This window comes from Halyomorpha halys, unplaced genomic scaffold (assembly GCF_000696795.3).
Source record: "Halyomorpha halys isolate HHAL.00 unplaced genomic scaffold, Hhal_1.1 Scaffold809.1, whole genome shotgun sequence".
Classification (NCBI taxonomy): Eukaryota; Metazoa; Arthropoda; class Insecta; order Hemiptera; family Pentatomidae; genus Halyomorpha; species Halyomorpha halys.
The window spans coordinates 411007-425830 of record NW_027107058.1 but is presented as its reverse complement, the minus strand read 5'-3'; the positions used below and the strand labels follow the sequence as shown (position 1 = coordinate 425830).

The following is a 14824-nucleotide window of genomic DNA, read 5'->3' as shown; positions in this document are numbered from 1 at the left end:
TTGAACCTGATTTGAATCCAAAGTTTTCGTTGGCACATCTTGTGATTGTTGATGGTACTGATGGTTGCGGAAGTACTGTTGGTAGTTCGTATTAGAAGTCGGCTGTGGATTGTCAGTTTTCAGGATTTGTTTACGGAAGTAAACTTGCCTTTCTCCATTCGATGGCTCATCGCCTTGAGTTTGTAGTGAACTTTGCTCTGGTGAACCCTGGGACTGAAAATGGTTCTTGGAGTACAATTCAGCTTTCTCCCGTTGATTCAATGGTTTTCGCTCGGGGTACTGAAGATGTGAAAGGTTACTTTGATCAAAGTGAGTCTCAGAGTGTGGTGTTTGGTACCTATAAGAAATTTGGCCATGACTTGGGATCAACGGCTTAAAGCTTCCTTCTAGTTTTTCTGAAAAATGAAAATATTTATTTTCCTTTTGGTCATATTTCTCAGGTTGAAAATTATCTTTTCCATCATTGACAAATTGAGAAGAAGAGAACTTTTGAGAGCTATAAGTTTTTTTATTGTCGGGCAGAGCATCATTTAATTTTGATTCTTGTTTCTCCTGAATTGAAAATTGAGGTGAATGTTTGTAGGAAGTGTCCTGTGTACCTTTGTCTTTCAACCACTGTTGTTCCGGGTTTCGTTGAGTTATATATTGATCTTCATTCTTCACCCAGCTGGCAGTAGTTTCGGATTGATCTTTTTGTTGCGCTGGAACGTTATCTGATTCATTGTGAATGACGTATTGCCCATGACCATTAGTCCATTTCTTGCCGTGTCCAAGCTGTTCTTTGGACTGATGATCTTGAGTGGACCATTGCAGAGTAAGATCCTTTTGAATCTCATATTGTCTCTGACCTTTTAATAGTTGTTCAATAGGTTCTGTACGTAGTATATACTGTCCGTTATTTGTTAGCCACTTTATTTCGGGTTCCTTTTGACTAGAATCTGATTCTTGATTTGGTGACCATTTCAAATTTTTTTCTGGAATATTTTTTTGCGAATCCTTCTGGAAGCTACCATCAATTAACCACTGATGAGATGGCCCAACTCCGTCCTTTTGGTCCGTTTCGAGTTTAGAAAATTCAATATTCGAAGTAAAAGCTTCTGGTTTGATAATGTTTCCCGAATCAACACTGTAAAATTGATAATTTTTTGTACTTGGAAATTCAAATGACTGTTTTGAAGCGTGTTCATTTAGAAAAGATTGTCCAAATGGATTTTGTTTAAGAGTAGTCTCAGGTTCAATCGCCGGAGATGGGACAAAATGATTTTTATTTGGCAATAAGAACTTAGATATATCTTGGGAGAACTCGGAATTACGAATTGGATATTTTACTTCACGTATTTCGAAATTATCTTTCTCGGGTTTCAATAGCCTGTACTTATCGTTCGATACAGTCTTTATATCTGTTATTTCGAAACGCGGGACCCATTCAGAACCATTGAAACTAGTCCACTTTTGAGGTTCTTCAGAAACAACTATAGGTTTTAAGACATTTTTGCTTTCCAATGACCAACTTTTTGGAAGTTCTGTTGCCAAGGAAGACGGTTTATGCTCACCTTCTGTCACAAATTGAGATCTTAAGCTCTCCAGGTTGATGCCTTTGGCTTTGAGCTGTTCTAGAAGAGATTCCTTCTCGAAACTTGACAAAGGAGACGGTTCCTTGTTCATTGCTAGTTCAAGATGTGAAGTCACCTCTTCTGGAAACGACACATAAGCTGAAGGTTGTTTACTTTCAGTATGCTTTTCATCTCCTAAATTCACAGGGAGCAGAACTTGTTTTTCCACCGTAACAGAAACCGGACTTTCAGTTGATACTTTAAAGTCAATTGGAATTTTTGTGTCTAAAGATGGCGAAAGTTGATGGAGGTAAAACGGCTTTTCGATTTTGTAAGGATGTGATAAATGTTTTTCAAATTGGTATTGTTGCGGCACTGGTAATTTAACGTACGGCACAGGCTTCGGAACTTCAACGACATACGGTTTTGGTACATACACCATGTGGGGTCTTCTGAACGGTGATTTTACAGGATAAAACATCCTCTCATGGTAGCTCGGCTGTATCCTCCTAGCGTAGTAGTACATCTTGAGATTCTTGGGAGGAAACTCCTGCTGGTAATACTCGCTTGAGCTGATCACTGGAAGACAGGCAAGGAGTAGCCATGCTGCTAACATCGTGGGCCGGAGGAGAATGACCATGACCGGAACCGGAGGCCCCTTTTGTAAGGCCGTTGCAGTTGGCTTGATGGAAAGTGAACTGAAGAAAGTTCTCACCAAGATTGCTGTGGGTCAAGCGTCATCTACCATCGGAATCTAGGCCGGTCAATATTAGATGCCCACATCATCGGAAATTTCTCTCTAATTGCCAGCACAAGTTTTCAGAATATCTTACTCGCTCCGTTTACTCTCTTTACGTGATTCGCATCAATAATAAAACATTCCACCGTATAAAACCGAGAGCAAATGTAAATGTTTATTAGGGTCATTAGTGATCACGAGCCGAATAAATGTTTACTAGATTAATTGAGTTATTAGGACTATATGCCATCAGTATTAATGCCAGGTATTCACGAAGTTTGTAAAGGATCCTCCAGTTATTTGGGAGAATTACAAGAATTTTGAATATTTTTTGTGTCGTTAATTCTGTTATTTCAGATAATTTATGTCCTGATCTATAGTAATTATTTCATGTTCACACATCACATTTATTCTTCAACCAGAACATAATAAGTAAACAGTTTAAAAAACATCTCTCAGCACACAAAATGGTTAATGTTCCGTGTCATGGTAGTATTCAAATGTTAGGAAGTGAATCACAAATTTTACTTATATACTCGGCCTGAGACGTATTTTAAATGAAAATTTTTAAAAAATGAAATAAATTGTAACATTCTCAGAATTAAATATAAAATTCAATTTTTAGTATTATTTTCTTTTGAAACTAAAATATAATAAAAATCGATTGGTATTTTCATTATGAAATACAAAAATAAATTATAAAAGCAAAACTACTTACGACGTTTGTATTTTCTATTTTGAATTTGAAATATGAGATATTTCTAAAATTTTGTATTTAAAATACTATTTTAACCTAATTAAATATTTGATAATTAAAACAACTATAATTCAAAAATACAGTAAAGTTATTATTTTCAAATAATAATTAAAATATTTCTTACCTGCTTCGTATTTCCACATAAATCCAAAAATAAGTAACTAGAAATAGTAAAAGAAAAAATAAAATATATAAATATGTAAACTATTTTTATTTCTCTTTTGACCGCAACCCTGACCATCTCCCTATATATAAAAGAAAAAATGTTTACTTATCATATAAACGTATTATATATTTTGAAATAGAAGATATATATGTTTAAACTACGTTCCAATATGGTCAGATTAGGTTTTGTTTGATGTTAAAGGTAAGGTAGTAACTTTTTTGTATATATAAGTAATTACATGTAAAAATAAAAATACCAATGAATCCAATTTGGAAGGTCATTTGAGACCCAACAAATCTTAAGAATTATGGGACATATTTTGATTCGTTGATAACTCTTGAACTGGTAACTCATAGCGAAAAATTCATGGTATAATAAATTTATAAGCCTTAAATTCTAACTATCACAAAACAATAATTTAGTCAAGTGGTATAGTTTTAAACTCATACTCGTCTTCATTATCATCATCAACAGCCTCATCCTTTTCGCTGATAAGTCCTGAACGGTACTTTGTAGCGAAAATATGGTGTAATAAATAAAAAAAAAAATTAATTCTGCATTCAATGAGTACAACTTAAACTGCGTCTTGCTTCTTGATTTTACGGCTAGAACACGGTATCGTGTAAGTTATTAACATAATGTTCTTTATAAGTTTTCTTAGGGTTCAGCTACCGAGCCTTTTCCATCCCACTCCAAATTTAATAGTTTTTGTTTTTTTAGGTACCGTTTATAAGCTATGGATAAAAAGAAAAATGTCCTCGCAAAGTTGGATTTGTTGTATATATGAGTATCATATATTTATACACATACAGAGAAAGGGAAAAAATAAAAGCTAGATAACCAGTGTTAATAGGTTATCTGTATCTCCTCCGATCATAATGCTAACACTTACCATCCCATTCATACAGCTGAGTTGGTAATAAATTCACTACACAGTTCGCTATTCACTCGTGTTGTCTTTTCTTGTTGATTTTTAGTTAGAGTTTTAAATTTAAAATAATAAATTGTCAATCATGCAGAACTTTAGACCCTAATCCTAAAGATGAAACAAATATGAATTTTACGTCAGATTATCGTTTATATGAAACAAAAACCAATAAAAAAATCGAGCAGTTTTGGCTGAATGTGTTAATTCTGAGTCATATCATCTATCTGCTAACATACAATACAAACATGTATACTTCTTTATATACGGTTAAAATTAATGAATTGAAAAATCTGTCATACAAAATTAAAAGGAAAGGAGCTATTATAATTTATTTAAATTCTTGCACAGTGTATGATATAAGAAAGACATTAAGTTCTTTTATAAGAAGAGGCTCACAAGGTAAATAGTGTGAAATATCTAGAAAAAATACTTAGTGGCTCGGTAATGGTGTTTGACTATAGCTACGCTAATAATTGAAATTTAATTTTCTTTAACTGTTTATATAAAATAATGTAATGTTATTAGCCATTGGGTGAATGTACAGCATTAATGCTACTAACTGCTGTGTTCCAGGTCATAAGATTTCCCTCAAACCTACAAAGCATACACTTTACGGTATGCCAAAAAGGCAAACCGAAATTCCTTGAAGGCTAAAGAGCTTTGCTCTTGACCACTGTCCTGTTATGCTATGTAACATTCCAAAGGCGAGCTTAGAATTCAGGACATTGCTAATTCGGCCTAAGGCAGCTACAGAGGAGGCGGGCTAATTTGGTCAGTACAACAACTCGCTCTTTCGATAACTTCTTCGATATTACAAACACAACTATCCTACAATTCTAAGATAGTAGAAATAACACGATATTGGCCAAACCGTACTAGATAATAATAATAAATTCAAAGGGGTCTAAACAGTTATTTAACTTAATGCAAGTAGTAAATAGTTTTATTTATAATCTTCTTAATTCTTCCATACTGGTTTTATTGTTAAATAATTTGTATCCGATATAAGTCTCAAAACACTCTTTATTATTTATTTAAACGTCCAATCTGGCCATCCTCAAGGAAAACCTTAAATATAAATTTACACCTCACATCCTACAGTTAAAAACGTTTTGCAGGCTATTCTTCTCAAGTCAATTAATTTACTTAAATCACAGGAAGATATTGACAGCATTAACGCATGGGCGTCTAACAATGATTTGAAGCTGAATGCCAAAAAAACCAAGGCCATTCTTATCGGTTCCAAGCGCCTCCTTCATACCCTCCCTTACTGTCCTCTACTTTTCCTTAACAACCAACCGATTCACTTCTATCCTACAATAAAAAACCTTAGTGTCACGTTTGATCAACACCTCTCCTGGAATAACCATATTTCCCAAATCACACGGAAATCCATAACTGTACTCAAACAATTCCTAAAATTCCGTAATTCCATTCCTCAGAACACTCGTCAGCTCCTAGTATCCTCTCTCGTCTTCCCCCACTTCGACTACGGATCCTTGGTGTATGGAGGGCTATCTGCAGGACTAGAGTTGAGACTGAAGAGACTCATGAATTGTTTTGTAAGATTTATCTATGGGTTCCCTAGGCACTCTCAAGTCTCCCGCTGGTATTCCGAGTTGAAGTGGCTCTATCTAACCTCCCGAAGCCAATACCTCCTTGGTGTTTTTCTATTCCAAGTTCTTAACATCAAAAAACCTACCTATATCCTAGATCTCCTCACTCTTCGTTCATCCACTCATTAAACACCAGATCCCATCCGAATGATTTATATATGCCCTCCTATAGAACCTCCTTCTTTAGCAAATCCTTCGTCATACGTGCAACCTCCCTCTGGAATTCCCATGGGAAGATCCCAAAAATGGGAAGATCCCATCTCCATTCGCCAGTCCTCATCCATTCTCTCCTTTAAACAACACCTATGCCTTCATTTATTGAATAACCAAACCTCCACATCTTTGTAATCAAATAAATAGGCAGGTATTGATTAACATTATAAAGTAGTAAAGCCAATATACCAATGTAATTTTATTCTACAATCTGAAAATTTGTATACGCTCGCCAGATAAAAATCTCACTATATGAACTATGTAATTATTCTTAGGGGACATATGTCCCAGAATAAAGTTATTTTTTCATTTCATTTCTATTTCCCCATTTTATTCAAATTTAATTAAACATTAACTTAACAGTATTAACAATATTTTTGTTACAATTATCTGAGAAAAAAAATGTGATAATAGTGATGTAATTAAAAGTTAAAAGAAAAGTGACAAAATAGGTAAATTTATTGACCTGAGCATAATAGCCTGGTGAAGTTTTTAGGTGTTGGATGTGAGTTGTAAATTTATATTTAACTTGAAATATATGTAAATTTATTTTTATATTGTCCTTAAGGATGGCCTGGTTGGCCGAAACGTTGAATATAAACTATTTTATTTAAACAATAAAACCAGTCACGAAGAATTGATAACATTATCAATAACTAAATTTTATACTTTCTTACTTTCGTTTCTTAAATTGCGTTTACTTCAATTCTGATTTAATTAATTTTACTATATTAATAAGATAGTCTTCTCAACATTTATGACGGAATACTTTATGATGGTCAACTTCAGCTTTTAAAAATTAATTTGATAAATACGTAATTAAAATTAGATCATTTAATATAGATCATAAAATAATCTAATAAAATGTTTAATTATTAATCTGAAATCATTTTGAAGGTCATTATTGAATCTTGCATGATTATTTTAAGATGAGGGTTATGATTGAAATGAAAATAATTAAGGGGCCCTCAAACTGCCAAACATATTGCTTAACATCTTTTTGTAAAAATATTGAATTTTTGTGAACCTCTTATATTACACAAAAATATGTAACTTTTCATGTCGAACCATAGCTGCCTCCTTCGCTTTACCCAGAGTTGAACATTCATTACTTATGTTAACTTGTTCTTTATTTTTTTTGTTTGTGGATTAAATTTTATTTTTCATATAGTAATCAATGCACCAAATTCACCTCAAATTTGTCAGTGTTAACTATAAATTAAATAAGAAAAAAATATGTATAAAATAAAATGAAAATGAATAAATAATGGCATACACATGCCTCATATGTGTATAATATGAGAAATTTAGTTCACTCTTTAAACATTGTGCGAACATTACAAGAAAAATTAAAGATTAAAGAAAATTAATTATCCCAACAAGATGGAGATGATCCCGTGCTATTTTATGAAGAAGAAATTTAAAACGTGCAATATAAAATTATTGTTTATAATTTGTTTTTTTCCGTAATTTGAAGTTCTTTCTGTCAAGGTTTTACGAAATTTAAAACTAGGAAACAAAATTTGGCACAAAAATCTGGCCCCTACCTCGATTTGGATGAGCTATCAATTGTTTTTTTGGCACTGACCAGTGGTTTTCTAGATAGGTACCAACCTCAGCAAATAGAACTATTTTTTAGATAGGTGCAGGTAAGGACGTCAAGGCACACAAAACCTATTGATGGTAATTCAGATGTACTAAAATTTTTTTATAATCATGCCTATGTGACAATTAACATGACTTTATTACATAAATAAAGTATTTAGCAAGGAACCATCATTATAAACCTGCCTAAGAGTTTATAAAGTTAAATAAAGTCTACAGAATAAGATGATTAAAAAAAAAAATAAGATATACTTCAAATTAGTTGGTAACTACATATACCAAAACCAAATATATTGTAGCAGGAATGATTGTTCCTTTTTTTTTCTTTCCTCTCTTCACTTACTTATTACAGTGCACGTGATGGAAGTTTTAACACAGTGAAGAATTTTCGCGCAAAATTTTGTTAGCCTCCTCACACTGGGCTCTCTTCTACATTTTAACAGGTCTGAAAACATCTTCTGCCATTTGAACGGTCCACAAACTTTTGAATACCCCTTTTTTGCACAATATTTTTTCTGACAGTGGCAATAATTTTACCTAAAATTTTGAAGATGTCATTTTGTGAAAATTTTTGCCAGTGTGAGGTCTTTAGATTTCCAAATTAGAAAAAAAATTCAGATGAAAAAGAAAAGATTCTGAATAAAATTGAAAAAGATTACAATTGTCTTGGAAATGTTATAATAGCTCAGTATACATAACCATTTCTTGTCATAATTTGAAACAATTTTGTTTGTGATATTTTTCGTTTCACCTCAACATTATCTGTTACTAACAATAAGCTGCGAAGTATAAAGTTCTATTTGATATTGAATAAATTCAATCAAAATAAATCTCGATTCCACAATTAATTTATTATTAGGTAATACCATAAAATGAGGTACCTATGGTTCATCTTGTCAACGACCATTTTTCTCACTTACAGTAACGAGTTTTGCTACTGTGTGAATAGAAAAACATCTGTTTTATATATTTGATACTATAAAATGCAAAAAATCTTCAGATAATTTAGGTTTATAAATAAAAACAATTGAAAGTTTAGAAAAGAGTTATTATTTTGAACAGGGGGTTCAGGAATTCCCTTACAGCTTTTTTGATTAGGAAATCAAATTTTATCTTCCTTAATTTGCCCCTTTCATATTTCTTGTGATTTTTTTTTACAATTTTCACATTATTTGTTTTTTGATGTATTTGAATACGTCAACCAATTAAAAAACCTTGAAACATGCTGAATCCGCTGGATAATTTCGGATAGGTAAATTGAAGGAAATTGAAGGTAAAAAAGTTTCCGGAATCATAATCAGCGTTTTGGAGCAACTTCTTTTGAGATGCTACGTTCCAGTTATTATTATTTATTGCTAAATAAGTAAGTCTAGTTATATTTACCGGAACTCTCTGAGTTTTTTTTACTCCTGTTAAAATGCGGAATTTTATTTTAATTCGTTTCCAACATTTTAAAAATAATATTTAGTTTCAACTTTAAGTCCACTGGTACACACTATCCTATAAATTTTGTTTTTCAAAGTGTTAATCGATTTGAGTTTCTTCATAACCTGCCATTAAGACTAACAGTTCTGGATCAATTAAGAGTCGTTTGTACTCAGGTCCACTGAGACTTAATATTAGATATAGTTTACATGAAAGTCCACCATTTTGGAAGAATTATCCATAAATAATTGAGTTTAAAAAGATTAAATTTTCGCAGCAAAAAAATATTTATACATCTATCATTATTTTTCTTTCTGCGTGTATCTATAGAGAGTTTCTAGGTGATACATCAAAACGATTATTATCGATAACAACAGCCATTAATTATAAATATCATTCTTTCTGATCTCAATATAAATAAATAAATAGAACTTATAAATATTTAGAATGCGTGTTTATCTCATCATTTTGCAAAAATGTTCCTGAGTATAATTGCGAAATAACTATTTCTGTATCTCTCAAATCATAATATGAATATTTCAGGGAGCAATCCATATCTGTTAATATTGAATCGTTTTGATAATACCCTTTGTCATCAAATAGTACTATTTGGCCTCCTCTTACTCGATGTTGTATATACATACACAAGCCTCCAAGATAGTACAATGGTCAAGGGGGTACACAACGCTCTGTCTCTCGTCCTGGCTCTGTCCAGGGCCTTCGGGGCCTTCGTACTGAGAGCCCAAGGACGGACCTACGTATTTTCTTACAAACTCATATCCTACTTCATCGTTTTAGCTATGGGAACTATAGCCGAAGGAATAATTGAGGCCTCTAATTTGCAATCGGAATGTTCATTTTCTCTACTACTTATTGTCGACATTTTCGTATTCTGTTTTTATTTAATTACAGCAATAATCGTTTTGTACCAACATTACCGCCTCCGAGAACCCCTGCCAGCTATTATTTCAGAGCTAGAAGACATGGAGGATCATATAGGCGATGTATCTTACGGTCGATATTACAGCTACGGAGTGATTTTCCTGTCTATACTAAACGCCTTACCAAGAATCTTTGCGGTCCTACGAAGATCATTCGCTTGGAACTACCTCCTCACTCGAATATTGTACTACTCCTTCACCCAAATACCACTTCTAATTGCTGCGCAGTACGCTATGTTCTTGCACATTCTCAGTCGACAACTTTATACTCTCTCGGAGCAACTTAATACAGCTATATTTAACCTGGAAGTTTGGAGGCTGATTGATATCCATCACAATCTTGTTTTATTAGCGGACAGGATCAATAGAGCTTTCGACTTATTTCTCATTCATATGGTCACATTCATTTTCGTCATCAACATATTGAGACTGTATTTTTTGATCGTTTACATCGTGAATCCAGTTTCCTACACAGACCTCGAACTGACAATAATTTCATTTGTGGATATCTTGATCAACTGTGGATCCTTGATTATCATAGTGTCCGCAGCGATGGAGGCGACGAAAAAAGTAAGCATGTCATTTTAAAAATATAAACAAATGTAGTAATTGAGTTTCTTAGGTTCTTGCTCATTGTTTAATGTTTTATCATTTGGTCTGGGGATGTAGATTATGCGAATTAATAGGTTTTTTTTTAATTTACAGAACCATTAAACAACTAAATTACAGAAATTTGGATATGATGTAAAGTTCTTAATTTATATTTTAACTACTCGATGTAAAATCAAAAATATTTTTTTCGAATAAGTATGGAAACTATCCTTGATATTTAATAATATAGGAAAAGTTTTAATAACAGGTCTCAACAATTAAATATAAAAGCATTCATTGCCGTGACAGTATCTACTGTCCATGCCAGTTTTGTAGCACTAGGTTTGACTTGATAGTTTACAATATTTGTAGTAGTAGTAATGGTTCTGTCAGCTCGCCTACACGACGATCATTTACAATAAAATATATCCATCTAGTCTCAACATTGCTATTAATTCACTTAAACTCCAACTTTTCGGCTAATCTTGTAATTCTCAAGAGCATCTTAATTTAAATATCACAAGATCAAAAAAAGTCATTAAAAAGATTATAGGCTATTTTGTCTTTTTTTAATACAATATTATCAATTTAACATGTGTTTGCCAACTATTCCACTTATTGTATATTTTTTTATTTGCACTTTCTGTTAAACTATTGTCTACGCACTTATCAACGATTTCTATATACGAATCTATTGTTGATAATTTTATTGATAATAGTTAAACGAAGTTCAATTAAAAAAAATACATTAAGTAAAATAGTAGACAAGAAAATGTTAAACTGACAATTTCCTATTAGGCAAAGGCCTTTGTAATCTCTTTTGTTAAGGCAGTGTTAAAATTAAGAAGTCCTTGAAGATGAACAGATTACCCGGAACGTAAAAGGTGGATCAGTTAAGAATGTTGATACTATGTAGATACGTTTTATTATAATTCACAATACATTACTTCATATTAGAATAATTAAATACTTACTTGCTGATTGTGAGAAGCTTTGTGAACAATTAGTTTCAATATGAATAATCCTTCTTACTTCTCGTTACCTCTTAATGTTCGCATTGTATTTGTCACTAATTGTTTATGGTTGAATATCAATATAATTATCATTGACGACAACGGCCTATTATTATTGAATATCACCCTACTCGGGTAGATCATTATATAAATAATCATTGTTTATAATGTGTGTTTATTTTATCATTATGCCTAAAGATCGACTCAAAATATAATTCTATAGCAATTATTTTTATATCACTACAATCTAATTTGAATATTTAAGTGATTAATTCATATCTATCAACAACGTTGAGCCGTAAAAATACCATACATCATTGATTAGTAACATTTTGGTGTCACGCGATATTACAGATATGACAATCGCAAACCTCCGCGGTAGTACAATGGCCAAGGGAGTACAGAATGCGCTCTCTTTCGTCCTGGCTATGTCTAGGCCGTTCGGCGCATCCGTATTGAGAGTCCAAGGATGGACCTATGTATTTTGTTACAAACTCTACTCATATTTAATCCTTCTTGTTACAACGACCATAGCCGAAGGAATAATAGAGACCTCTTTTTTGATCTCTTTATATTCTCTTTCCTTTCTCTTCATCATCGAGTCTTCTGTTTTCTGGATCAACACGACTACTGCCGTAATTGTTATATACCAACACTATCAGCTTCGAGAGGAACTACCAGCGATCATTTCAGACCTCGAATGCATGGATAGTCTCATAGGTGGTGTTACTTACAGCGGGTATTACAATTACGGAGCGATTATTCTATCCATAGTAACTGCCACACCGAGGATTATCGCCATCCTGCTGAGGCCATTAAGTTGGAATAACGTCTTTATGCGGGTATTGTACTTATTCATTACTGAGATACCCATTTTGATAGCTACGCAGTACGCTATTCTACTACATATCCTCAGTCGCCAACTTCATACCCTTTCGGAGCAGCTTGATGCCGTGATGTTTAACATCAAAGTTTTGAGCCTGATAGATGTCCATCAAAATCTTGTTTTATTAGCGGGAAGAATCAATACAGCTTTCGATACATTTCTTATGTACATGATCACCTCTATCTTTGTCATCAACATTTCGACGCTCTATTTTTTGATTATTTATATCATGAAACCTGTTTCCGCCATAGACCTCCCACTGTCGATTGTTTGTGCTCTGAGTTTCTTAGTCAACTGCGGATTGTTGATGTTGATGGTATTTCCAGCCATGGAGGCAACGAAAAATGTAAGTAAATAATTTTTAAAAAATTACAACACACACGCACATATATATAATTTTATAATAAATATTTAAATTTTTATAAATTTATGCACACACATACACATGATGGGCTTCTACAGCTTCTACAGTACATGATTATAGTGCAATGCAGGGTACCTCAATCCAAGGCACATGTGCTACAAGGTGAGCGATTTATTGGAACGGAATTGTCACGGAACTGGCCAATGAGTTTTTCCTTCTGATCATGTAATTAACACTTGGAGTCAGAATTTTATATACGTGACGAAATTACTATCCAGATAGTGGAAAATGTAAGTGCAGTGAAGGGGCAGTGTTGGCGATTTGGAAGTTCTTGTCATCAGGAAATGTTCCTGAACTCAGAGATTTTGTAATAGAACATTATTGTACTTTTGCTTTAACGTATATGTGTGTTACAACCATTCTCCAAGCTGATAAAGACAAATCATTTTTTTTCATCCATTTATTCTGAATTGAAGAATTTATTAACCATGTTGACAACAAAAGTTAACAGGACTTTTTTTTATTAATTACAATTTAACACTCTTATGCTCTTCAACTAAGTTACCAACTTATTCTGAGAAGAGTGAGAAAGTTAAAATTTATTCCCGTTAATTGGACCGGACTTCTACTATCTCGTCTAAAAAAGTAAATTAAGACACCTCATTCCGAATTGTAAATAATTAAATCTATTATTTTCCAATCCGTTATCACTTTGTATTCAGTTGTTTTTAAAATTTTAAATGAATTATAAAGCCTGATGAATTTATTTTGTGTTGGTTGCTACTTTAAAACTCATCAGTCAAGATTCACTGAAAACATCTCTTTAGAAATAAAATTAATTTAAATCATTACGAAAATACAATAAAATGACGAAAAAAAGTTATTGACATCCATAATTAAAGATTAATCAAACATCATACCTGCCTGTGAAATAAAGTGATATTCTGTAATTTCACAATGTCATCTTGCTATAATACATGTATAAAGTACCGGATTTTAAAATTAAATTGTTCTGTATTATTTATATTAAAGGCTCAACATCTCTGTATTTTCTGTTTGTAATTTTTAAAAAAATTAATTAATAAAGAGATAAATAAAATTATTTTAATAGTCATTCATTAACCTTGGCCTAAAATATGAGGGGATAAATCATAATAAAATGTCGTTTTAAGTTTGTCCTTTCCGTCATAAAAGTAATTTATATTTTTATTGGAATGGCATTAAACATTAAAACATTTTTTATGATCTTATAATTCTGAGTATTTAGTTTCAGCAAGATATTTATGCGTGTTGTTTAAGTATTACATTAAAATAATTCTCTGGTAATTAAATTGAAGAATAACGTTTCCACTTTTCTAATACTTTTTTGTAGCTACTGTGCACTATGTATATATGTATGTATGTATATGCATAAACATGTAAGCCATGATAAAATTTGTCTATTCAGACTCATTTTTGTTTCAATTCGGTAAATTAAAGTGTTCTCATGGATCCAAAAACCAATTTTTTAACTTAGCTGTACCTTCTTTGAAAATAATTGAAACATTGTTCTATATGTCCTCTGTATCTCATTTGAGTTGAAAAATTCAATAACTCCAAACATGTAAACAAATCATTGAAATTAAACCTAAACGATAGTCCTGTAATGTACGCATTCATATTTACTAGATGTGAGTCTGCTTTTTGAAAACATATTTCATATCTATAGTTTCCAAGAAGGAACAAAAATAGAAATTTTAGTAAATAAAATCATATTCAACAATTTAGAAAAAAAAAAGTGCTATTCAATACTCAATGTAAACTCCTGAATTGGATATAACTATAACAGATATGACCACTAATTGTGAGAATTCAGACATGTGCAAGATAGTTGAGCAATGCTGAAAAAATATTTTAGGAATATATTTATTCTTTGAGATGACAAATATTTATTTATAGTATTCTTTTTGTAGAAGCGATTTTTTTCCAGGAAATAATCGGCCAGTGTTTACGGACGGTCCTTGTCCCACATGTAATTGTTAAGGTTT

The 14824-nt window shown here is 32.2% G+C and overlaps 1 protein-coding gene across 1 annotated transcript in view; it reads left to right on the top strand.

Moving 5' to 3' along the window:
* The first annotated feature begins 9646 nt into the window (after nt 1-9646).
* Nucleotides 9647-14824, top strand: part of LOC106686328 (putative gustatory receptor 39b) — a 39704-nt gene continuing 34526 nt past the window's right edge. The window contains exon 1 of the mRNA XM_067045408.1: nt 9647-10513. Within this exon, the coding sequence (XP_066901509.1) occupies nt 9668-10513 (846 nt within the window). The 5' untranslated portion in view covers nt 9647-9667. The remainder of the gene's footprint in view (nt 10514-14824) is intronic.